The sequence below is a fragment of the Stigmatopora argus genome, chromosome 8, assembly GCF_051989625.1.
Source record: "Stigmatopora argus isolate UIUO_Sarg chromosome 8, RoL_Sarg_1.0, whole genome shotgun sequence".
NCBI lineage: Eukaryota > Metazoa > Chordata > Actinopteri > Syngnathiformes > Syngnathidae > Stigmatopora > Stigmatopora argus.
In genome coordinates this window covers 16,778,318-16,803,543 of record NC_135394.1, presented here as the reverse complement: position 1 = coordinate 16,803,543, position 25,226 = coordinate 16,778,318, and the positions used below count along the sequence as shown (strand labels likewise).

Here is a 25,226-nt window from a genome sequence, read left to right as displayed (position 1 = left end):
GGTTGTCAGCCAATCGCAAGGCACAAGGAGACAGATAACCAATCGCTCATAGCTAGGAACATGTTAGCATACAATTAGCATAGCATGCATGTTTTTGGGATGTGGGAGGAAACCGGCATACCCAGAGAAAACCCATGCAGGCCCAGGGAGAACATGCAAACTCCACACAGATGGACAAACCTGGATTCAAACCCAGGACCTCAGAGTTGTGAGGCCAACATGCTCACCACTCACCCACCAGTCCGCCCTCAATTCAATTCAATTCAAAAAATTACATTTAAAAAGTTCAATTTAAAAAAAAATATATATATATATATTTAAACAATTGTGACAATTGTAACAACAGTGATGATGTAGTGGTTCACCTGTGGTATGAATGGTCGTCTGTTTCTCCGTGAGCCCTACGGATGACTGGCGACGTCTGCCTTTCGCCGGAATCTGCTGGGATAGGCTCCGGCAACCCCCGCAAGCCTTACGAGGATGCGCAGTAGGGAAGGTCAATGAATAGATGAATTAAATATATTTATATAAATATACATATTAGAGGGTATGTATTGGCTCAAATTTGGCGATATGATTGACATTCTACTTTAAGGTGATTGCTATTTTTATACATCACTTTAATATCAATAATATAAAAGAAAAAAAAAATCTAAGATGTATAGCACTCAATATGGGACGTGAGCCAGGAAACAGCGCCCCCGCACGTCCAAGCATGGTTACTACACAGCGGCTGACTGCTGCTTACTACTGGACGCAAGTGGAAGTACAGTCACCCATTGTTGATTTCCACCAAAAACAGTGTAAAGATTAATTCAGATGGATTTTGACCCAATAAGGGAATTGTAAAATATCGCAATATATCGCAAAGCAATTTATAAAAAAACACCCCTAATATATATTTATATTAGCTGTTTTTTTTTTAAATTAGATTACATACAAATTCACAATACAGTAATCCCTCGAATATCGCGGTTAATGTAGACCAAACATGGCCACGATAATTGAAAAATCGCAAATTATGATCATAACTACTTTTGTTTTTTCTAAATAATTAATAGCGGGAAAAAAAAACTTTTCGTGATAAGTGAAATTGCGATAATCGAGGGACGACTGTAATCATCAATACTAAATAAGTAAACTAAACCGAAGTGACAAGAAAATACATTTTTATTATTATATAATACTATACACATGCTTTGATTTTACAAAATATTGTCTTTGTTCATCCCATAAAAACCAAATATGAATAAAATATTTTGCAGGAGAGTAATTGATTACCATATAAAAACTAAAAACCAACACCCATTGTGTTTGACGCCCCCTGTTGATTTGGAGTGTAAACTACAATCAGTTTCAAAACTGAAGTAAGCAGTAAAGATTGAATTTTCAAAGGTCAGTAAGGTCAAACAAAATTCCCCACAAATATTACCTGTAATAACACAACAATTTTATGTCTGTGATCTCGTGCTGGCGCAAAGTAGAATAATTGTAGGACGGCGGCTACAGTTGAAGTCACGTGGGAGGGACGGCTTCCCTGTTGACAAAAAAACAACAACAACAAAAAATAAGTTTGATGAAATTATTACGCAACGATACAATTCAACGTTTGAGATTGCAAAGAAGAAACAATATTAAGCCGTTACCGCATTCGTCATACGAGCAATTTGAGATACGAGTAAAATTTTGAGCAAATATTTATCTTGAGATACGAGACAAATTTTGATATACGAGCAGACAGTGGACGTGATAGGCTGCTCATAAGAACACCGTGGCCACTGTCTTTCTGGTCGGAACATAATTAAAGAAAAAAATGGTTTCCTTTTGCAATGAAAAACAAATGTAGATGTATATTATATTTCCTGATTTTCGCCTGATTAAATCAATAATTGCAATTTTTTAATCCATTTTTTTCTTTGTGTTTTTAGTTCAAAAATCATTTAGTAAAATCTAAAAATATATAAAAATATTTTTTGTTTTCCACTTTAATTTTGAACATAATGATGAAGAGATTTTCCCTTACTAAGAAAAAAACCTCAAATAAACATTGTTTTAGATCTAGAAAAAACTGAATATTCAGGGCTTTTAATCCAGTTCCTTTAATCCATTTATATAAAAAATATCTAAATGTTATATCTAAAATGGTTTGGCCCACGTGAAATCACGTTGACGTTAAAGCGGCCCGCGAACCAACCCGAGTCTGACACCCTTGTTTTAAACTAAAGCAAGAAAAAAATAATTCCAAGTACCGTGTAGACTTAAAAGCCAAGGTTTCCTCTCGCGACGCAGTAGCCCAGCTTGTTGGTGTTCCCCAAAAAGGACATGAGACCCACGTAGGCCTTGATAAAAATGTCCTGCTTCAGGATCAAGACCCCGTTAGCCTTCCCGGCCACCGGCTGGACCTTGTGGGCCCGCTGCGCCGCGTCTCGGAGCTGCAAACGGAAGTTTTCCATCTGTGGACAACATGGCCGACGGGTCAGATACCAGAGAAGAAAGAGGCAAACACAAAAATAACGCTAGCCGCGGATGCTAAAGTAATGTTGCCTAGATAGCAGGTGGAAAAAACTGTTGAAAACCTGAAAACTAGTACAAGTCGTAACGCTTGGAGGCAAAAAATAGGGGCGCTAGCGAGCATGACAGCACCCGCTTGCAGATTGTTTTGCTTCAGGAGGGACTGGTGCGCCTTGCAAAATTGATGACATCATCAAAATACATTCTATGGAAATACTGAGGAACTATTGGTGGACACCACACTAACATTTTCATACTTTATTTTATTCTACAGTCGTACCTTTACTTAGAAATTACTTACTTATTAATTGGTTCCAAGACTTTTTCTGTAACTTGAACATTTTGTAAGTATAAGTGTACTTTATATGTAAATTCCCTAATTGGGACCGTGGAAGGAATGAGAGAATTTACATATAAAGTACACCTCTACTTACAAAATTTTCAAGTTATGAAAAAAGTTCAGGAACCAACTAACTTCGTAAGTAGAGGGCACATTTTCATACATTTATCTATTCTAAGACATAAATAAATATAATTAGATATAATTTTCTCTCATTTTTGTGTTCCCGCACATTTTTCATACAAAATTGGGACACTTTGACCCATTTTAAAGGGTTTAGTTGGTAGTTGTATGAGGACAGTGGAACGAATTAGAGAATTTACATATAACGTACACCTCTACTTACAACATTTTCAAGTTACGAAAAAAGTTCTGGAACCAACTAATTTCGTAAGTAGAGGGCACATTTTCATTTTCAAGTTACGAAAAAAGTTCTGGAACCAACTGATTTCGTAAGTAAAGGGCACATTTTCATATGATTTATCTATTTTAAGGCATATATAAATAGAATTATATATAATTTTCTCTCATTTTGTGTTTCCTCACATTTTTTATTACAAAATTGGGATACTTTGACCAATTTGAAAGGGTTTAGTTGGTAGTTATGTGAGGACCGTGGAACGAATTAGAGATTTTACATATAAAGTAATCTTCTACTTACAAAATGTTCAAGTTACGAAAAACATTCTGGAACCAACAAATTTCGTAAAAGGCACATTTTCATATGCTTTATCCATTTTAAGACATAAATAAATATAATTATATATAATTTTCTCTCATTTTTGTGTGTTTCCTCGCATTTTTCATACAAAATTGTGACACTTTGACCATTTTTAAAGGGTTTAGTTGCTAGTTGTGTGAGCACCGTGGAACCAATGAGAGAATTTACATATAAAGTACACCTCTACTTACAAAATTTTCAAGTTACGAAAAAAATTCTGGAACCAACAAATTTCATAAGCAGAGGGCACATTTTCATATGCCTTATCCATTTTAAGATCTAAATAAATATAATTATATATAATTTTCTCAGATTTTTGTGTGTTTCCGCACATCTTTCATACAAAACTGGGACACTTTACCAATTTTAAAGGGTTTAGTTCACATGTGTCAAAGTGGTGGCCTGGGGGCCAAATCTGGCCCGCCGCATCATTTTGTGTGGCCCGGGAAAGTAAATCATGAGTGCCAACTTTCTGTTTTAGGATCAAATTAAAATGAAACGTATAGATATATACTAAATTTCCTGATTTTCCCCCTTTCAAATCAATAATTGTCATTTTTTAATCATTTTTTTCTGTGTTTTTAGTTCAAAAATCATTTTGTAAAATCTAAAAATATAGAAAAAAAAGCTCAAATAAACATTGTTTTAGATCTATAAAAAACTGAAAATTCAGGGCTTTTAATCCAGTTTTTTTAATCCATTTATAAAAAAAATATCTAAATATTATATCTAAAATGGTCCGGCCCACGAGTCTGACACCCTTAGTTTAGTTGGTAGTTATGTGAGGACCGTGGAACGAATTAGAGATTTTACATATAAAGTACGCCTCTACTTACAAAATGTTCAAGTTAGGAAAAAAGATCTGGGAGCAATGAATTTCGTAAGTAGCGGTATGACTGTATATGTAATTTGACGACAACCCACGCGGCTCCGCCCCCTTCCAGCTGAAATGTTATGACACGGCTGGAATGGCGTCGTGGTGGTGATTGCTCAATTCTTTTCTCCTCGTCATGCGGACCAACCCAATTCCTTTCCTTAGTGATAAAAATTGCCACATAGCATCACTCCGTTGCATCACAAATCGTCTTTAATAAACATTCTAACGACCCGTCCTATTTCGGATAACTGTTTGGGAATGCTGCTTATTTTGAAAATGACTCATAGAAGATTCCAAAACATTTGGTTTGATGGGAGATGATTCATTTGTTCGTTTTAAAGCATCGCATCAAGCTGTTATTTTCTATTTTTATGAGTCACGAGGATTTTGGATAACTTTATTTTTTATTTTTTGGATAACTTTTGGATAACTTTATTCATCCCGTATTTGGGAAATGTCGTTAGAATAGATAGGTAATAAGTAAGTTAGTAAAATAAATAATATAAATATAATAAAACAATAAAATAATAATAAAAAATAATAAATAAAAAGGCATTTTAGACAAAAATAGATAGGCAATAAGTAAGTTAATAAATAAAAAATAATAATAATATAAATATAATAAAATAATGAAATAATAATAATAAAATAAATAATATAAATAAAATAATAATAATAAATAAAAAGGCATTTTTAGACATAAATAGATAGGTAATAAGTTAATAAATAAATAAAAATCATAATAATAAAATAAATAATATAAATATAATAAAATAATAAATGAAAAGGCATTTTAGATAGATAGGTAATAAGTAAGTTAATAAATAAATAAAAATAATAAAATAAATAATATAAATATAATAAAATAAATAAATAATATAAAAATAATAATAAAAATCAAAAATCAAAAGGCCTTTTAGATAGAGGTAATAAGTAAGTTAATAAAAAAATAAAAAAAATAATAATAAAATAAATAATATAAATATAATAAAATAAAAATAATAAAAATATAAAGACAAAAAATAAAAAATTGCGGCCTGTTTGATTATTTTGCATTACGGAACAATTTTATGGTTAAAACTTACGTCGCAAATGGTGGCGAAGGCGTCGCCGATCATCCTCACGGGGTGCTCCGTAAAGGTCATGTAGGGAAGGTCGGTGGCGAAGGGGTTCCACCAGGAAGTGAAGGACGGCTCTCGTAGGCGGTCCCAGAAGACGCGCAAGCCTTCACCCGCACGGCTGAAGACAAAAGATGACATAAGCGACGTTATGAAGGAGCATAGAAAATATGAAAATAGCGAAAAAATGTGAGATAATTGATACAAGCAGTGCTTCGTTGTCATCATGGTTTCCTTCAGAGGGTCGTTACGGTTAATCGACTCGTTAGCTAGCTACTATTTGCGACTGGATTGTGGCCAGTATACATCGACATCAACACAGCTTTACGAAGCATGGAAAGCAGCGTTGGAAAAGTTACGCTAGCTACTAGCTAGCTACTATTTGCGAATGGATTGTGGCCGTCTGGACGAACGTATAAAACTCAGCGTTTTCGATGACTCTTTTGGACAATTGTTCAATTCGGACACAGAAAATGAGGACTTTGATGGATTTGTGGGTGATGATGACGCGAGTACATTGTAAAATGGCGAAATAAAGTACAACCCAACTCAGTTTTGCTTCCGTTGCCTTTTTAAAAACGTGTTTTTAGCGTGTGTCCGTATGTTTGAACTGGTGCATGTTTTGCCATGCCTGGCTGCGTCTTTAAAAACGGTGCGTCCTTTGTGTGTGTCAAATACAGAAATAGCACTCGTTACTGACACTGCGCCTTTAAATGCAATGCGCCGTATATTCGTGAAAATACGGTACATTTTTCAATAAAAATATTTTTTAAAATAGAGGCGGGGCAGCAAATATTTTGATTTTCATAGTGTTTAGTTCCACTAAATTTGATTTCGGCAAGAAATGATGTCTTTGTAAATAATTCACTTTGGCACCACATTAAATCGAACGCAAGGGTGCTGGAGCATTCCACCATCCATCAACAGGCCCTGAACGGATTCCTAGCCAATCACAGAGCACTAAAAGAGACTAACAACTGCAGCAGCCTGATTTGTAGTTTCTTCTCTTTGTTGTTTTTAAGCCATCGCTTCTCCTGATTTTGCTTCGGGGGATCTGTGGGTATTCAACGGCAACGGCGCCCCCCGGGGCGCGCTCGTTATGCGAGCGTGATCTCAAGACTTGAAGCTAATCAACGGTGCGTTCGTCATTTTCTGTCTTCTGTCTGCTGGCTCCTTTTTTTAAGTGGGAAATACCGACAGTTTTAATGAAAAAGCCCCCAGGCAACATCTTTTCTAAGGCTAGATGAAGCATTGCTTTTTTCGAAAACCGAACCAAGGCGGGTCTTTGAAGCCTTCCTCGCCACTCCGCGTGGTATTTGTCCGTCGTACGTCATCTAGGCCTGGCGCTTAAGCGGGGTATTATCGGGGAAACGTGGGATTTTTTTAGCGAGCGGGTTGACGGGGATGTTAAAAAAAAATTAGAATATTTACAATTTTTGGAGGACTGTAAGACATCAAAGACAATGAAAAGCCTGGAGCGAGCATTGTTAAATGGCAGTTGCGCAAGACTGGGAAAAATAGCATTTTATTAATCGGTTAGATCAGCGTTGGCGTGCCCGCTCCACCCCGCAAAAACGGAACAAAATGTCAGTACAAAAACCTTCACGGGTAAAAAAAAAAACATTGTGCGCAGTCACGCGAAGCGAAAAGTCAAAGGTCGTCTGGAAATCGACCCAAACTATGGAAAGAATCCGCTTCTATTGATAGGTTGAAAGGTCACTAATATCAAATTAACCCTTAAATTTAATAGCCTAGCCTAGCATGTTTTTGGGATGTTGGAGAATACCCGGTGAAAACCCACTCAAGCCCGGGAAGAACATCCAAACTAGGATCGAACCCTCGACCCCAGAACTGCGAGGCCGACGCACTAACCACTCCATCACCGAGTCGTGGGGGGTGCTGGAGCCTATCCCAGCTAAGTACAGGCACAAGGAGACAAACGACCAATCACTCATAGCTAGGGGACATTTAGAGTGTTCACCCAGCTAGCCTAGCCTAGCATACATGTTTTGGGGATGTCGGAAAATACCCGGTGAAAACCGACTCAAGCCCGGGGAGAGCATCCAAACTCCACACAGTGAGGACAAACCTAGGATTGAACCCTCGACCCCAGAACTGTGAGGCCAACGCACTAATCACTCCATGGGGGTGCTGGAACCTATCCCAGCCAATTGCAGAAGGAGACAAACAACCAATCACTCTTAGCTAGGGGACATTTAGGGCACTGGTGTCAAAGTGGCGGCCCGGGGGCCAAATCTGGCCCGCCACATCGTTTTGTGTGGCCCGAGAAAGTAAATCATGATCTGTTTTAGGATCAAATTCAAATGAAGCGTATAGATTTATTAAATTTCCTGATTTTCCCTCTTTTAAATCAATAATTGTAATTTTGTAATCATTTTTTTCTGTGTTTTTAGTTCAAAAATCATTTTGTAAAATTTAAAAATATATTTAAAAAAAGCTCAAATAAACACTGTTTTAGATCTATAATAAACAGAATATTCAGGGCTTTTAATCCAGTTATTTTAATCCATTTATTTAAAAAAATCTAAATATTACATCTAAAATGGTCCGGCCCACGTGAAATCAAGTTGACGTAAAAGCGGCCCGCGAACCAACCCGAGTCTGACACCCTTGATTTAGGGTGTTCACCCAGCTAGCCTAGCCTAGCATGCATGTTTCTGGGATGTGGGAGGAAACCAGAGTACCCGTAGAAAACTCACACAAGCCCAGGGGAGAAAATCCAAACACCACACAGTGAGAACCCACTTGGTATCAAACCCTTGACCCCAGAACTGTGAGGCCGACACGCTAACCCCTCCCCTGCCGGGTCACTGGGGGCACCCTAAATCAGTGGCCAGCCAATCACAGGGCACAAGGAGACAAACGACCAATCCCTCACAATTTAGCATTCAATTAGCCTAGCTAGCATACATGTTTTTAGGATGTGAGAGGAAACCGGAGGCCGCCACGCTAACCACTCCTCCGCCGGGTCGCAGGGGGTGCTGGAGTCTATCCCAGCTAACTACAGGCACCAGGTGGTGGAGGCCCTAAATCAGTGGCCAGCCAATCACAGGGCACAAGGAGACCAACGACCAATCCCTCACAATTTAGCATTCAATTAGCCTAGCATGCATGTTTTTACGATGTGATCGGAAACCGGAGTACCCGGCGAAGACCCACGCGGACCCCGGCGATAACACGCAAACTCCCCACCCGGGACCGAACCCTCGACCCCGTAAACGTCGAGGCGGACGTGCAAACCGCTGGCCCGCCTCCAGCATAACCTAGCGATGAACAAAGTAGGGCGTGTGCGATTTCCTAAGAACGCCAATATTTTTAATGATCCATCATCTGTCACCCCGCTCATTTTACCGCGGAATCTTGCACAAGATTCAAACGAAGGGCCCCGGGGCCAAACACCCGCGACACAAAAACCCGCCAAGGGTAGGCCACGGTGGGCCAGGGAGGGGCGGCGTGGTCGCGCAAGAAGAAGTGTTTACAGAAGAGCTTTTAGCCACGACAAAAAAAACATTTTGTGCGAGGGGGAGGAAAGAAAATGGCGGCACCCAAGCAAATCCCGGCCTCAAAAGAGCGATTATATTTCCCGGGTGATGACGGAGGACGGAGACTTAGGTGGGTACACATTGGCCTTTGTCATGGACGCTGATCTATGGCCCTGGTGTAAATGCAGGGGTGTATTTATATATATATATATAAATAAATATATGTATTTATAAAAAAAAAAAAAAGCTTTGTGAATTCCAAAGCTAAGCGATCAACCAGACCGGTCCAAACAAGCCGAGAACAGGGCGGGGCCTCATTCAGCCGGGGGGCCTTGGACGTCTTTGCCGGCTTTATGTGGGTTTTTGGACTTTCGCTGAGACGCCTCTGGCGCTCTTTGCGGATGACAAAGCACGCGAAGGGAGACGTAAAAAAGTTGGGATTTAAGATTAAAAAAATTCAAAATGGTGGCGAATACGTCAAATCCGGGTATTTCTTTTTCGGTGGGGACACGATGGGGTAAAAAATCTGGGAAGAAGTGGTCTGGAAATCGAAATACCGTAATACCTGGTTTATTACGGTAACTACCGTATTTTCACGACTTTTTTTTTAAATAAATGGATTAAAAGAACTGGATTAAAAGCCCTAACTATTCCATTTTTTTATAGATCTAAAACAATGTTTATTTGAGCTTTTTTTCTTGGTAAAGAAAAATCTCTTTTAATCATTACGTTCCATATTAAAGTGGAAAACAGAAAATATTTGAATATATTTTTAGATTTTACAAAATGATTTTTGAACTAAAAAATCAGGAAAAAATGGATTAAAAAAGGACAATTATTGATTTAGAAGGGGGAAAATCAGGAAATGTAATATACATCTATAATGTTCATTTTAATTTGATCCGAAAACAGAAAGTCATCACTCATGATTTACTTTCTCGGGCCACACAAAATGATGTGGCGGGCTAGATTTGGCCCCCGGGCCGCCACTTTGACACCTGTGCCTTAAGGAATGTGCAATCTGGCAATTTTGTCTTATAAATCAAGGGTGTTAGACTCGGGTTGGTTCGCAGGCCACTTTAACGTCAACTTGATTTCATGTGGGTCGGACCATTTTAGATATAATATTTAGATTGTTTTTTAATAAATGGATTAAAAGAACTGGATTAAAAGCCCTGAATATTCAGTTTTTCATAGATCTAAAACAAAGTTTATTTTAGCTTTTTTTTAAATATATTTTTAGATTTTACAAAATTATTTTTTAACAAAAAAATGATTAAAAAATTACAATCATTGATTTAAAAGGAGGAAAATCAGGAAATTTAATATACATCTATACTCTTCATTTGAATTTGATCCTAAAACAGAAAGTTCATTTACTTTCCAGGGCCGCACAAAATGATGCGGCGGCCCAGATTTGGCCCCCCGGGCCGCCACTTTGACGCTTTGTTATAAAGTATCTCAGAAATAGCACGTGCGATAATTTTTCTTAAGATGTTCCCTTCAAAGTAACACATTTGTTCTCCCTATTAAAACCACGAATACATTGGTGAAAATTGTGAATCGAGGGCGGCTTATACGAGAGAAATTGTCAAATTCAACCATTTTAAGGCAATTTTAAGTGTACAGCTTATACTCGAGAAAATACGTTAAATGAATGAATGTCTTTTTCAAAACAAAACGTCAGACTTTTCAGGCATGGCTTCTTATTTTGAAAGTCGACAAACCCAGGCTTGAGGGTCTGACTCCGACCCGATGATGTCATCCTTCCCCCAACACCCGAAGGTAAGGAAGGTAAGGAAATCCACCCTTGACTGACCTCCCCTTTAGCGCCCCACTTAATCCGGAGTGCGCACATACGCCGAGAGAAACACTGTATTATGAGCTCGGGGGGCGAGTGATGGGGTTTGAAAAGGGGGCGGAGTCTCCGCCCGTGGGCTCTCAAGCGCCTCGGACGCGTAAGTCAACACGCAAGATAAATAGAGTGCAGCTCCAGCTGTCGTGGCAAGTGTCCCGCATTGTCTCCAGGCGAACAAACAAATGAGCGCCGATTGCTCAATCGCGCCTCCATCTTGGCGCGATTTCCAGATTTTGTTACTTCGCGAGGTCGGGCGCCATGACGGCGAGACCGGAAGAGTCCGTAAGAGAGTCCAAAGATTTGGGGTGACTTCCCAATTCAAAATTTGCAGCATAATGGAGTCGACAAATTGGCTCATATTTCAGTTTCTGAACTGGTTATCATTACAAGGGTCGCGGGGGGTGCTGGAACCTATCCCCGGTAATGACAGGGCTTGATTCGGTGGGCAGCCAATTGCAGGGCTCAAGGAGATAAATAAACAACCAATCATAGCTAGGGTTAGGCCAGGGGTGTCAGACTCGGGTTGGTTCGTTAACGTCAACTTGATTTCATGTGGGCCGGACCATTTTAGATATAATATTTAGATTTTTTTTATAAATGGATTAAAAGCCCTGAATATTCAGTTTTTTTTATAGATCTAAAACAATGTTTATTTTAGCTTTTTTGAAATATATTTTTAGATTTTACAAAATGATTTTTGAACTAAAAACACAGAAAAAAATGGATTAAAAAATGACAATTATTGATTTAAAAAAGGGAAAAATCAGGAAATTTAATATACATCTATTTCAAGGGTGTCAGACTCGGGTTGGTTCGCGGGCCGCGTTAACGTCAACTTGATTTCATCTGGGCTGTACCATTTTAGATATAATATTTAGATTTTTTTTAAATAAATGGATTAAAAGAACTGGATTAAAAGCCCTGAATATTCCGTTTTTTAGAGATCTAAAACAATGTTTATTTTAGCTTTTTTTGAAATATATTTTGAAATTTTACAAAAGGATTTTTGAACTAAAAACACAGAAAAAAATGGATTAAAAAATGACAATTATTGATTTAAAAGGGGGGAAATCAGGAAATGTAATATACATCTTTAATCTTCATTTGAATTTGATCCTAAAACAGAAAGTCGCCACTCATCATTTACTTTCCCGGGCCACACAAAATGATGCGGCAGGCCAGATTTGGCCCCCGGGCCGCCACTTTGACACCTGTGGGTTAGGCAATTCAGAGTGTTCAACTAGCTAGCCTAGCATGCATGTTTTTAGAATATGGGAGGAAACTGGGGTACCCGGAGAAAACCCACGCAAGCCGAGGGAGAACATGCAAAGTCCACACGGTGAGGATCCACAAGGGATAGAGCCCACGGTCGGCCTCACGGTGGGGGTCCTGGGTTCGAATCCAGGTCTGCATGTTCTCCCAGAGCTGCGTGGGTTTTCTCCGGGTAGTCCGGTTTTCTCCCACATCCCAAAATCAAATCAAATCAAAAGGCCTTTATTGTCATCATACACAACTGCGTATAACGAAATTGGTGGAAAACATGCATGCTAGGCTAATTGGATGCTAAGTTGTTCCTAGCTCTAAATGACTAGTTGTTTGTCTCCTTGTGCCTTGTGATTGGCTAGCCACCGATTCAGGGTGTCCCCCTCCCCTGGCCCAAAGTCAGCTGGGATAGGCTCCATCACCCCACACAACCCTAGTGAGGATAAAGCGATTCAGAAAATGAAAGAATAAGCGATAACAACCCCTACATACTTTATGAAAATGGACGCTTATCGCCGTCAATGGCGACAAGCGAGTTAAGTGTTAATCTTGTTTACGGGACAAGCACGAGTGCATCACACTTCTCTGGAGGTGAATGAATTAAGATCGGTATACCAGGAACATCTCATATTTATTCCTTTTTATTAATTCATATCTTCCTTAATATTCAGCAGGAAAAAGCCGTGCACTCTTTGTTTTGTTTTTTTAAGGAAAGTAAATGTTTAATGTTGCTTGCTTTTGCCGTTGAACTGTGCCTCTAATATGTCATCATGTTTTATTTAATGTCGCTCGAGCAAAATCAGGTCAAAGCAGGTATTGTAGTCGGAAAATAAGGCTTGTCGAGTTCGGTGTGTACAGACGAACCCTTGAAAAAAACCGCACACAACTTGAAAAGTTAACCTTGAGGAAAGTGTATTTTTCAGTACATTTTTCATAGTGCACAAATGTCAGTGTGAGGTCATAAGTCTTTTTTGTAGAGAAACAGTGACCTCTGCTGGTAAGAATGGGGTAAGAAGAAAATGGATGGGAGATATATCATCTCTCGTCTCATTTTCTGAACCGCTTTATCCTCACTAGGGTCGCGGGGGGTGTTGGTGCCTATCGCAGCTGACTTCGGGCAAGAGGGGTGGGACACCCTGAATTGGTGGGCAGCCAATCACAGGGCACGAGGAGACAAACAACCAATCACTCTTAGCTAGGGGCAATTTAGAGTGTCCAATTAGCCTAGCATGCATGTTTTTGGAATGTGGGAGGAAACCGGAGTACCTAGAGAAAACCCATGTAGGCCCAGTGAGAACATGCAAACTCCACACAGGTGGACCGTCCTGGATTTGAACCCAGGACCACAGACCTGTGAGGCCGACGTGCTAACCACTCAAGCCGCCGGGCCGCCCCTAAACGTAAACAATAAACATTATATACAAGTTAAGACAGACAAGCAATCATAGCTTGGGGCAATTTAGCATCCAATTAGCCTAGCATGCACGCAAGCCCTTGAAGCCCACACAGTTGAACCCTCGACCCCAGAACTGCGAGCCCCACGCTCTAACCACTCTACTGACTTTAGCATCCAATTAGCCTAGCATGCATGTTTTTGGAATGTGGGAGGAAACCGGAGTACCCAGAAAAAACCCATGCAAGCCCTTGAAGCACACACAAACTCCACAGTCGAACCCTCGACCCCAGAACTGCAAGCCCCACGCTCTAACCACTCCACTGACTTTAGCATCCAATTAGCCTAGCATGCATGTTTTTGGAATGTGGGAGGAAACCGGAATACCCAGAGAAAACCTACACAACCCTTGAAGCCCATACAAACTCCACACACTCAGGACCAACTCCGGATCGAACCCTCGACCCCAGAACTGCGAGCCTCACGCTCTAACCACTCCACTGACTTTAGCATCCAATTAGCCTAGCATGGATGTTTTTGGAATGTGGAAGGAAACCGGAGTACCCATAGAAAACCCAAGCAAGCCCTTGAAGCACACACAAACTCCACACAGTGAGGACCGACTCTGGATCGAACCCTGGACCCCAGAACTGCGAGCCCCACGTTCTAACCACTCCACTGACTTTGGCATCCAATTAGCCTAGCATGCATGTTTTTGGGATATGAGAGGAAACCGGAGCACCCAGAGAAAACCCACGAAGCACACACAAACTCCACACAGTGAGGACCGACTCAGGATCGAACCCTCGACCCCAAAACTGCGAGCCCGACACTCTAACCACTCCCCCACTATGCCATACTAACATCTTAAAATCCTGACATTTAAATTTGTAAAGCGGCATGACTTTCCCGCATAATTGGGGACATTAGGTCACCTTTTCCTCCAATCACAAACGAGTAGAACTTTACAGACGGACCAGGAAGCGTGCGAACGTGACGGCGTGACCTCGCCGCCAAATCACGAGACTTCCCGGCGGGACGGCAGAAAAGAAGAAGAAGAAGAAGAGCGAGAACGTGGCCCTGGCTCGGGATCCGTCTCTCCCGCGTGTCTTCCGCCGACTCTTTTATGTATAATTTAAGGGAATGCGGGCGAGATAAAGCCCGGAATAAAGACGACGCTCTCTAAGCTCTTCACAGCGCGTTACATTTTATTCATCAAATTAGCCGGCGTCGCGGGGCTACCCCTGGAGCCGTCTTTAAAAAAAAAAGAAAAGAAAAAGGTTCGCATCAAAAGGACCGTGTTCGTTTTAGACGCTAATCAGCTAAGTGACAGTTCCAAGTGACAGATCCGCACTTCCTCCCGTTACAGAAAGGAGCTTGCGAGCTAACCCGATGACGGCCGATCCCTCGCGCGTCGTCTTTTGACTTGGCCGACTTTCAAAGCATGGTTCAAGACAAAAAGGTTCAGATTGTGAGGGAGAAAAAAGGGAAAAAACGTTCAATCGAAAAACATAAATATTCAAGATTAAAGCCATGTCAGAATTTTTCAATAATATTTATATCAACGACTTTCTGTTTTAGGATCAAATTAAAATGAAGAGTATAGATGTATATTACATTTCCTGATTTAGGGCACAGGTGTCAAGGCGGCCTGAGGGCCAAATCTGGCCCGCCGCATCATTTTGTGCGGCCCGAGAAAGTAAATCATGAGTGCCGACTTTTTGTTTTAGGATCAAATTCAAAAGAAGGGTATAGATGTATATTAAATTTCCTGATTTTCTCCTTTTAAATCAATAATTGTATTTTTTAAATCCATTTTTTTCTGTTTTTAGTTCAAGAATCATTTTGTAAAATCTAAATATATAAAATAAGATGAAATAAACATTGTTTTAGATCTATAAAAAACTGAATATTCAGGATTTTTAATCCAGTTCTTCTAATCCACATGTGTCAAAGTGGCGGCCCGGGGGCCAAATGTGGCCCGCCGTATCATTTTGTGTGGCCCGGGAAAGTAAATGATGAGTGCCGACTTTTTGTTTTAGGATCAAATTAAAATGAAGAGTATCAATGTATATTAAATTTCCTGATGTTCCCCCTTTTAAATCAATAATTGTCATTTTTTAATCCATTTTTTCTGTGTTTTTAGTTGAAAAATCATTTTGTAAAATCTAAAAATATATTTAAAAAAAGCTAAAATAAACATTGTTTTAGATCTATGAAAAAACCGAATATTCAGGTCTTTTAATCCAGTTCCTTTAATCCATTTATAAAAAAAATCTAAATATTACATCTAAAATGGTCCGGCCCACGTGAAATCAAGTTGACGTTAAAGCGCCCCACGCGAACCAACCAGTCTGACACTCTTGGCCTACGAAATGGGGTCAATCTCATATAAAGCTTCACTAAAAAGTGCACAAATTACAAACAGACAAATAAATAATCAATTAATAACTAATCATCTAATTTTTTTCACTTGTTATATTTTGAAGTGGGGTTGTTTTGCGGGCTGCAATAACATCAACTCGATTTCATGTGGGCCGGACCATCTTAGATATACTATTTAGATTATTTTTTTTATTGGATTATAAGAACTGGATCAAAAGCACTAAATATTCAGTTTTTTATAGATATAAAACTGTTTATTTGAACTTTTTTGCCTAGTAAGGGAAAACATTTAATAATCATTTTTTTCATTTCAAATGGAAACATTTTTTAAAATTATATTCAATATTGAAGTGAAAATATTTTTATATATTTATTTTTAGATTTTACAAAATGCTTTTTGACCTAAAAACACCAAAAGAAAAAAATGGATAAAAAATTGCAATTATTGATTTAAAAAGGGGAAAATCAGGAAATATAATATACATCTATAATCTTCATTTTAATTTGATCCTAAAACAGAAAGTCGGCACTCATCATTTACTTACTCGGGCCGTACAAAATGATGCGGCGGACCAGATTTGGCCCCCGGGCCGCCACTTTGACACCTGTGGCGTACACAATTTGAAACGATAAAAAAAACATAAAGTACAGATGAAAAAATGTATTAATTGTCATGTATAAAAACATCCTTAAAAACACTAGCGCTCATATTTCCCCATTTTGTCCTTATTATCCATTTTTCTTAGTTTTCCTCCCCAAGATAAATTACAAAATGGAACAAAACGAAACAAAAAAAAATACTTTTGAGGCACGAGAAAAAAAAAGCAAACCCTTGCCTGCAGATTAAAAAGTGTTTTTTTCATGTAAAGCAAAGTGGAACACGAGCTGGCTAATTACAAGGAATTCTGGGAACTCTCGAGGCAGAACCTTTTTTTCCCCGATCTTTTAATTAGCTGCTAAAAACCTGACAAAGTGTTGGAGTGGGCGCACTAAGCTCATAACAATGCGCGTTGATGAGCGGAGCCACGGCAGACATTTTTAAATGTACAGTGGTACCTCGACATACGAGTGCCCCGACATACCAGCAATTTGAGATACGAGTAAAATTTTGGGCAAATATTTATCTTGAGATACGAGACAAATTTTGATAGACGAGCAGACAGCGGACGCGAAAGGTTGCTCATAACAACATCATTTGGTTCGCGGGCCGCTTTAACGTCAACTCGATTTCACGTGGGCCGGACCATTTTAGATATAATATTTAGATTTTTTTTTTATAAATGGATTAAAAGAACGGGATTAAAAGCCCTGAATATTCAGTTTTTTTATAGATCTAAAACAATGTTTATTTGAGCTTTTTTTAAATATATTTTTAGATTTTACAAAATCATTTTTGAACTAAAAACAGAAAAAAATGATTCAAAAATTACAATTGTTGATTTAAAAGGGGGAAAATCAGGAAATTTAATATACATCGGACCATTTTAGATATAATATTTAGATTTTTTTAAATAAATGGATTAAAAGCCCTGAATACTCAGTTTTTTATAGATCTAAAACAATGTTTATTTGAGCTTTTTTAAAATATATTTTTAGATTTTACAAAATGATTTTTGAACTAAAAACACAGAAAAAATGGATTCAAAAGTTACAAGTATTGATTTAAAAGGGGGAAAAATTAGGAAATTTAATATACATCTATACTCTTCATTTCAATTTGATCCTAAAACAGAAGGTCGACACTCATGATTTACTTTCCCAGGCCACACAAAATGATGCGGCGGGCCAGATTTGGCCCCCGGGCCGCCACTTTGACACATGTGCATTAGACAGTGCGAATGTCGGAGCTTGCTAGCTAATACGAGAGGAGTATATACTACTTCTCGTTGGCAAGTGGTCGTGCGTTATCCTATTGTGAGGACATTTATGTGCATCATTTTGGGAATATTTTGAAGGGAAGACAAAAGCAAACAACCCTCGATAGGTTGCATCTAAAAGTCAGGGTAGAGGCGGGGCCAAAGGTATCAAAACTTAAAACAAAATTAGAATTAAGTTTAGTGTAAGGTTAGATTAAACCTATTTTTGAGTGTGTCTGCATCGTAATCTAAGTTAATTTAAATTTCTTTATGTTATGTTACGAGCGCGTTGCCATGCAAAAAGTCTCTCTCTCTCTCCCCTCCGCGAAATCTGTCTAATTTTAGTACTATTAAACACATTTTAGTACTATTAAACCACTAGTTATTTGTCACTTTGTTAAAAGATGGCGAATTAGAACAAATAAAAATGTTTTTCCAATGCGATATCCTGTTTTGGGTGTTTTTTTCAGAGGTTTGGAATGAATTAATTTATTTTGAGTTCATTTCTATGGGAAACGTTCATTTGAGTTACGAGAAAATCGACATACGAGCTCAGTCCCGGAACAAATTATGATCGTATCTCAAGGTACCACTGTATTTCTTTTTTTTGGTTTACTTACTGAAGGACGGAACTGGCCGGGAAGGTGAAGGGTCCGTGACAGATGCGGTCCACCAGGTGGAGCGGGATCCTCTGGATCTGCTCGCACTGGAACATGAGGAAGTCGTACTTGCAGACCAGCAGGAAGTTGTCGGTGATGATGGACAGACGCTCCTTCTCGTTGTTCCAGTGATCCACCCTGAAGCCAAACATATCGTGTTTATTTTTAGCCGCGTCGGGGGTCGGGAGGCCAGGCCGACTAGCTCGCCGTGATCGTATAGTGGTTAGTACTCTGCGTTGTGGCCGCAGCAACCCCGGTTCGAATCCGGGTCACGGCAACTTTTATGAAAGACGGAAGAATGATGATTTTAAATCACATGTTTTCATAAGACAAGTTTTATCATAACAAGAACATTTTTAACTCAGAATAGTAACCTGAATAACACACAATTTCATGTTGTCAATAAATAAAGCCAAGATTCCTACAAAGCGGCCATTTTGTCAATGCAGGTAAAAATGCGAATTGATACATTTTCTAGTAATTTATACGGGTTTTTTTTATCATTTCAAATTGTGTACGCCGTATAACAACTTTTAAACTGGATTTTTTAAGTACGTTTTTTTGTCAAATGTGAGTAAATATGTGCTGCGTTGTATTTTTATGTTTTTTTAACCGCTTATCTTATTTTCTCTCATATTAGCCGCCACCGCGTATAAGCCATACCCTTAAAATGGCCTTAAAATGGCTGAATTTGACTATTTCTCTCGTATAAGCCGCCCTCTGATTCACAATTTTCACCTCCATATTCACGGTTTTAATAGGCAGTTCATGTTTTATGCAAGATACGGTTTATTTCGTTCAAAAAATAATTTAAAATTTTAAAAATATAATTTTCTTTAGCGTTTTATCTGTTTATCTTTTCTCCATTTCAAAATAAATGACCGCATCGGCCGCACTGTCTTTGCATTATTGCGTTCCGTGCATGTCAGGTCTAATTTATGCGCATATAAGCCGTACCCTCAATTAGGTCATCATTTTTTGGGCCGACAAATACGGCTTATATGCCAGAAAATACGGTAATTTACAGCAATTGCCTGCATGAATTTGGTAAATGGAGAAAATGTTTTTTTCCCCTTAACGACTGGCAGGATTGACATTTTGTCTGACGTCTTCTGTTTACCTTTAAAAACACTAATTGCAGCTCATTAGGGAAAATGACTTGCGTTACAGGGAAGAAAGCTCTACTGCTAACATTTAAGTCAACATGGCAACTTATGAGTGAGAACAAAAAACATGTATCGGAGGCTACTCAATTATGTACGATTAAAAAAAAAGCTGAAAAATTTTCAGAAAAACGCCGGCGGCGAAAAGATCATAAAGTATGCATGCGGGTGTTTCTAAGGTCTCCATTCTGGTTTTAAGCAAGCAAATAAAGAAGAAGATGCGCTTGCTATTCTGTTTATTCTTAATATATTGCTTCTTGATGCTTTTAAGTAATATTTTGAAGGAGAAATGTTGCAACATTACAAAAATTATGACATTTTTAAGTCATTGCTTTATTTTATGGGGCAAAAACAGATATTTTTGCAAAATTCTGAAATTTGAAAGAAGAAATTCTACAAAGATTCTGTATTTATTTTAGATTATTACAGTCAAAAGTTGCAATATTGCAAGATTTAATTGAATTTTAAAAAAACGAAAACGTTTTTGCTATCATTTAGAATAAGTATATAATTTTTGGAAGGACCTGCCAATTTTGAAAATATTTTTTTTTAATGAATCAAAAACAAATATTCCAAAAATTGGGAGTTTTTATTTTTATTGTTTTTATTTTCATTGTCATGTACAGTCAAAAGTTGTAATTATTGCAGGATTTAATTGTATTAAAAAAAACAAAAAAGTTTTTACTATCATTTAGAATAAGTATATAATTTTTGGAAGGCCCTGCCAATTTTGAAAATAAAAACTTTTTTTTAAAAAAATGAATCGAAAACAAATCTTCCAAAAATTGGGATTTTTTAAATTATTTATTTATTTTTTCCTTGTGTTGTACAGTCAAAAGTTGTAATTATTGCAAGATTTAAATATTATTTAAAAAAAATGTAACACTAATGGTTTTGTTATCATTTAGAATAAGTATATAATTTTTGGAAGGACCCCCCAATTTTGAAAATTATAAACTTAAAAAACAAAAACGTTTTTTTATTTAATTATTTATTTTCATTTTACTTTGTCATGTACAGTCAAAAGTTGTAATTATTGGAAGATTTAATTGTATTAAAAAAAAATATCACTAATGGTTTTGCTATCATTTAGAATATAATTTTTGGGAGGACCTGACAATTTTGAAAATGATGAATTTTTTCAAAATGAATACAAAAATTCAATCTTCCAAATATTGGGAATTTCATTTCAATACCTTGATTTTTTTTTAAAATAAATTTTACTTTTCTAAAGTCCTCAATTGTCTCAGTCAGAACAGAAAGACGAATACTGTTAAAAATAAAAACAAAAAAACAAAAACAAACAAAGCATCCACATCAAACCACCCAATAAAATCCCGGCATGTGCGTCACCCGTTTCACCCGTGGCTGAAACCACGAAAAATATTCAAGCAGCGAACCGGTTTGGTCGAAGTGAAAGTAACTTACGGAAAAATCTCTTTGCTTTCAATTTTGTATTGAGCTTTCAAACTAACTCTGAAACGCCCAAAAAGAGGGCGTGGCCATTAATGTGTCGCAACATCATCCACTAGCACTCACGCTATTAGCTAACGCAAAGTACGAACATTTGCAGTCAGGTGAAAATGAAATTTTAAACTTTTAAGCTAGCTTTCCAACTGCTAGCATGGTGCAAAATACTAACACGGGTCGATCATGTCAATAACACGAGACCATACAAGCTCGGCGGGAATCTGGCAGGGGCGAAAAGCCGCTGATCCGAATGTAGGACAAATCTAAACAAGGAAAAAATATGTATTATTTATAATTCATTCAATCCACTTGCTGGCGTGGCCTTTCAAACGTTTCCTGAAAGCTCAGCTCGCAAGTCGTTACAGTGCTAACGTCCGCGCTATATTTGACATGTCGGTTTATGTTAGGACATTTTGCCAAAGTCAAACTAAATAATGAGAAATTATATTTATTCAATTGGCTGGCAGTGACGGTGACGGACTTCCTATCAGGTGAAATTGGGTTTGAAAGCGGATGAATTTTGTGAAAAGTGAGTGTGTGCGTGTGTCATAAACTCACTCCGCCATAAGCCAGATGCTGAGAATGTTGCCGTCGAGTTTTGGATTCACCAGAACTTGAATTTCTTTGAGGGCTTGCTGGAGTGTGCCGGGCTACAAAGGAAAATAAAATAAAAAAAATAAAAAACAGACACTGGGTTGTCACTATGCCGCTAAATGGTCCACTATGACACCCAAAACATATGTTTTTCCCGTATTTTATATTGATCATTTAAAATTGTGTACGCTGTATAATAATGTTAGTACAGGATTTTATTTTTTTAAGTACCGTATTTTCACACTGATAGGTTGCAGTCTCATTTGTGGGTATATTTTCAGTTTTTTTGTCAATACATTGGACGCTTCGTCGGATAAGGCGCTAGCATGACACTAGGCTAGCGTATGTTATGCTACCCGCTATCAAATCAAAGCCTTTATTGTCATTATAGAACAGCTGAGTATAATGAAATTAGTGGTGCTACTCCACAAAGTGCGTGTTTCTCAGTAAAAACAAAAATCAAAAGTAAAAACATAAATAAGTAATATAAAAAGTCACGTCCGGGCAAGGTAAATTAAAAAAAAAAAAAAAAGCTAGCGTACCTATGTTATGCTATCCACTTGTGTATGTTATGCTAGCTGCTAATGTATGTTAGGCTAGGCACCAACATGTTTTTTTCTTAAGACAGCAGGGTCAAAGCGCTGCGAGCACACGGAAGTCAAATACCTTGCCACTCCCCTGGGATGTTTTGAATGGATTTACCGTACTGCTTGGAATGCGCGGGGAGGCTATTGTTTAGATAAATAAAACCAGTCACTCAAGCGGTCAGGGCCATACAAAAATTGAATTGTGCACAGACAAGACGCACCGACCGATTGGATGCGTCGGCCATTTTAGAGAACATTTTAGACTTTTAAGTGTGCCCTGTAGATGTGAAAATACGGTATGTTTTTTGTAAAACTGACCTCGTTTTACACATTTCGGCTGTAATCTGGATCGTCTCGGTCACTGGACAGTTTTTTTAAATCGCTTAATAAGGGGAATTCAATCATTAATAAGGGTGGCAAATTGGGCGAGGTTTACAGGTATGCTAAAACGTTATCATGAGTATTATTAGCACTATTAAAAGTATTATTTCTATACTCACGTTCAGTATATGATTTGATTACTTGGGATTACAACATACTATGACACTTTTACACAGGGGTGCTCGATACAATATATAATTAGCATACATAACTGAAAAAGGGTAGTAGATCTTTCAGCAAAAAAAAAGTTTGAGCACCCCTGCTTTTGCATATGAATTATGATTATTAGATTAGATTTTTTTCTCTTCAAGTGCACTCATATAACTCATGGGCTGACCATGACGTCGCTAGACGTCCAATTCATTTTACTAGCCAGTCATAACAGATGATAATGGCACTGAAAAATTAGCATTCGTAGCCAATCCTCCCAGTTTAAACGAATTGGACACATTTGACGAGTCCAATAGTATTACGAAAACAAACAAATAAAATAATTTATCGTTAATTGGGGTTGTAAACCCCCCCAAAATTATCATTTGCCCTTTGAAAGACTGTCTCTTAAAACTCAAAACATTAATAAAATACGGAAATGTGCTCTTTAATGAGCATATAGAGATAAACAAACAACATAATTACGCACAAGTGCAGTGATGAACAAACAAAAAGCCTAGCTTAATGAAGTATTCCTTTTACCATTAACTTTCATTTATCGAACAAGATGACAAAGTAGATACATATGAGTAAATAAAAGAGTTTACCCTGAGAACGAAGTATTTCTCGCATTTAAAACGATTCACACACAGCTGTGGGTCTTCGGATGGGTCTCCGAACAGACGACGGTTAGCTTGGTCATTCGCCGCCGGCTTTTGGGCTTCACCGCTGGGCACCTCATCCCCCGAAGCGGCCACCTGCTCCGCCGGTGTCGTGCCTTTTTCCATTGAAAAACGTTAACAAAAAAAGCAAAAGTAAACTAAACAAAGCCAAACTTCAGGGATAACACAACTACGCATACGAAGTCAAGGGAAGTTACGTTCGCTTCTTTCCTCTTTTTTTTTTCAAATGCCCCAAATTATCGTCCAAAACAGGTGCGACGAGAATTTCCTGTTTCCGCCATCGTGTTACTTGAACCATGCACCAAACATCCAATAATACTCGTTTATTGTTATTTTAAAACATGTTATCAAGTTTGTTTGATGACATGAATGTGAATGCTTTTAATTTATTAAGCATTAAGACGAACGGATACAAACTACTGTCAAAAAAGAATAACTTCGATAAAGAACTTCAATTGGTAAGTTTATTTTATTTTTTGCTTTTTAATGTGTGTCTTATTGAACATTATGATACATAGGGACGTATAATTACAACCATTTTGGAATGAACATGTTTAAACTTTTATTTTCTAGGAGATTAATAGCTGCGTCATGCTAGCTGCTAAAGCTAGCGTTTACAATAGGCACTTGAACAAAAAAACTCGAACGTATCTTTATAATTTATTATTTTCGTGTCCTGTAAGGCTCGCAGACTCATTAGTGGTTGTTTTTATTTCATTTAAAAATTATAACTAGAACTGAAGTGAAAGGGGGAAATATGAAATGGCCAAATTATATAATAATAAAGCGCATTTGCGATCCAAATTAGGCTCAATTATAGTGGATTATAAATTTATCAGACACACATCCTCCATTACATATACAAATTGCTGTTAAAAAAGAAAAACTTCGATAAAGAACTTCAATTGGTAAGTTTATTTTATTATTTTATTTTTAATGTGTGTCTTATTTAACATTATGATACATAGGGACGTATAATTACAACAATTTTGGAACAAACAGGTTTAAACTTTTATTTTATAGGAGATTAATAGCTGCGTCATGCTAGCTGCTAAAGCTAGCGCTTACAATAGGCAATAGGAACAAAAAACTGGAACGTAACTTTTCAATTTATTATTTTCGTGTACTGTAAGGCTCGCAGACCCATTAACGGTCGTTTTTATTTCATTTAAAAATTCTAAATAGAATTTAAGTGAAAGGGGGAAATATGATATGGCCAAATTATACAATAATAAAGCGCATTTACGATCCAAATTATGCTCAATTATAGTGGATTATAAATTTATGAGCTACACCTCCATTATTTTAAGGTATCAGATTTATTTGATTATTTTTTTAATTAAATGTTCAGTACAAAAGCCTTAGGCCATGACATTCAGGTACTTGACCTTTGAATTGAGAACTTGACCTTTGACATCATTTAGGTCGTCACGGCTAGGCAACAATAAGTCCTCATTTCCGTTGTTTTGATATTAAAAGCTCTTAATCGTGGTGAAAATGTTCTGGAATAATTTAAGTAAACACGTGGTTACGTTACTCTTTCTAAGTCTAAGAGACCCTGAATAGAGATTTCACAAATCCATCGCAAAAATAAGTTTCGCGGCGTTAGCTTTCAAGACTTGACGACCATTCACGCCACGACAGAAGCCATCGAGCGGAACGACAACCGACGCTAACGCTCGTCTGACAGGTCCCAGGTCCGACGAGGCGTGTT

The 25,226-nt window shown here is 37.8% G+C and overlaps 1 protein-coding gene, 1 long non-coding RNA gene and 1 other non-coding gene across 4 annotated transcripts in view; 2 read left to right on the top strand and 1 right to left on the bottom strand.

The window, feature by feature from the left end:
- Nucleotides 1-337: 337 nt before the first annotated feature.
- Nucleotides 338-23,751, bottom strand: tprg1 (tumor protein p63 regulated 1). 2 transcript variants are annotated; one of them, XR_013301357.1, is made up of 7 exons: nt 23,438-23,751; nt 21,676-21,767; nt 18,446-18,622; nt 5,535-5,688; nt 2,250-2,453; nt 1,433-1,537; nt 338-471 (listed from the first exon to the last, which is right to left on the bottom strand). XR_013301357.1 is itself a non-coding variant. In XM_077607422.1 (6 exons), the coding sequence occupies exons 1-5, from the start codon at nt 23,615-23,617 to the stop codon at nt 2,259-2,261; spliced, it is 798 nt and encodes a 265-aa protein (XP_077463548.1). In that variant the 5' UTR covers nt 23,618-23,751; the 3' UTR covers nt 1,153-1,537; nt 2,250-2,258. The 2 variants fall into 2 exon arrangements, 1 of the variants encoding a protein (XP_077463548.1); XM_077607422.1 differs by lacking the exon at nt 338-471 and having other exon boundaries at nt 1,153-1,537.
- Nucleotides 18,690-18,761, top strand: trnah-gug (transfer RNA histidin (anticodon GUG)). The gene has a single exon. It is a non-coding gene; the product is annotated as a tRNA-His (tRNA).
- LOC144078942 (uncharacterized) overlaps nt 23,446-25,226 on the top strand; it is a 28,646-nt gene continuing 26,865 nt past the window's right edge. Inside the window, exon 1 of the long non-coding RNA XR_013301358.1 lies at nt 23,446-23,970. This is a non-coding gene — a long non-coding RNA (uncharacterized LOC144078942). The remainder of the gene's footprint in view (nt 23,971-25,226) is intronic.

Coding starts and splice junctions, on each gene's coding strand:
- tprg1 (XM_077607422.1), bottom strand. CDS start 23,617: ATGGAAAAAGGCACGACACCGGCGGAGCAGGTGGCCGCTTCGGGGGAT. Junction 21,768..23,437: donor AGAAATACTTCGTTCTCAGG/GTAAACTCTTTT, acceptor TTTCCTTTGTAG/CCCGGCACACTCCAGCAAGC. Junction 18,623..21,675: donor AGCATCTGGCTTATGGCGGA/GTGAGTTTATGA, acceptor GTTTGGCTTCAG/GGTGGATCACTGGAACAACG.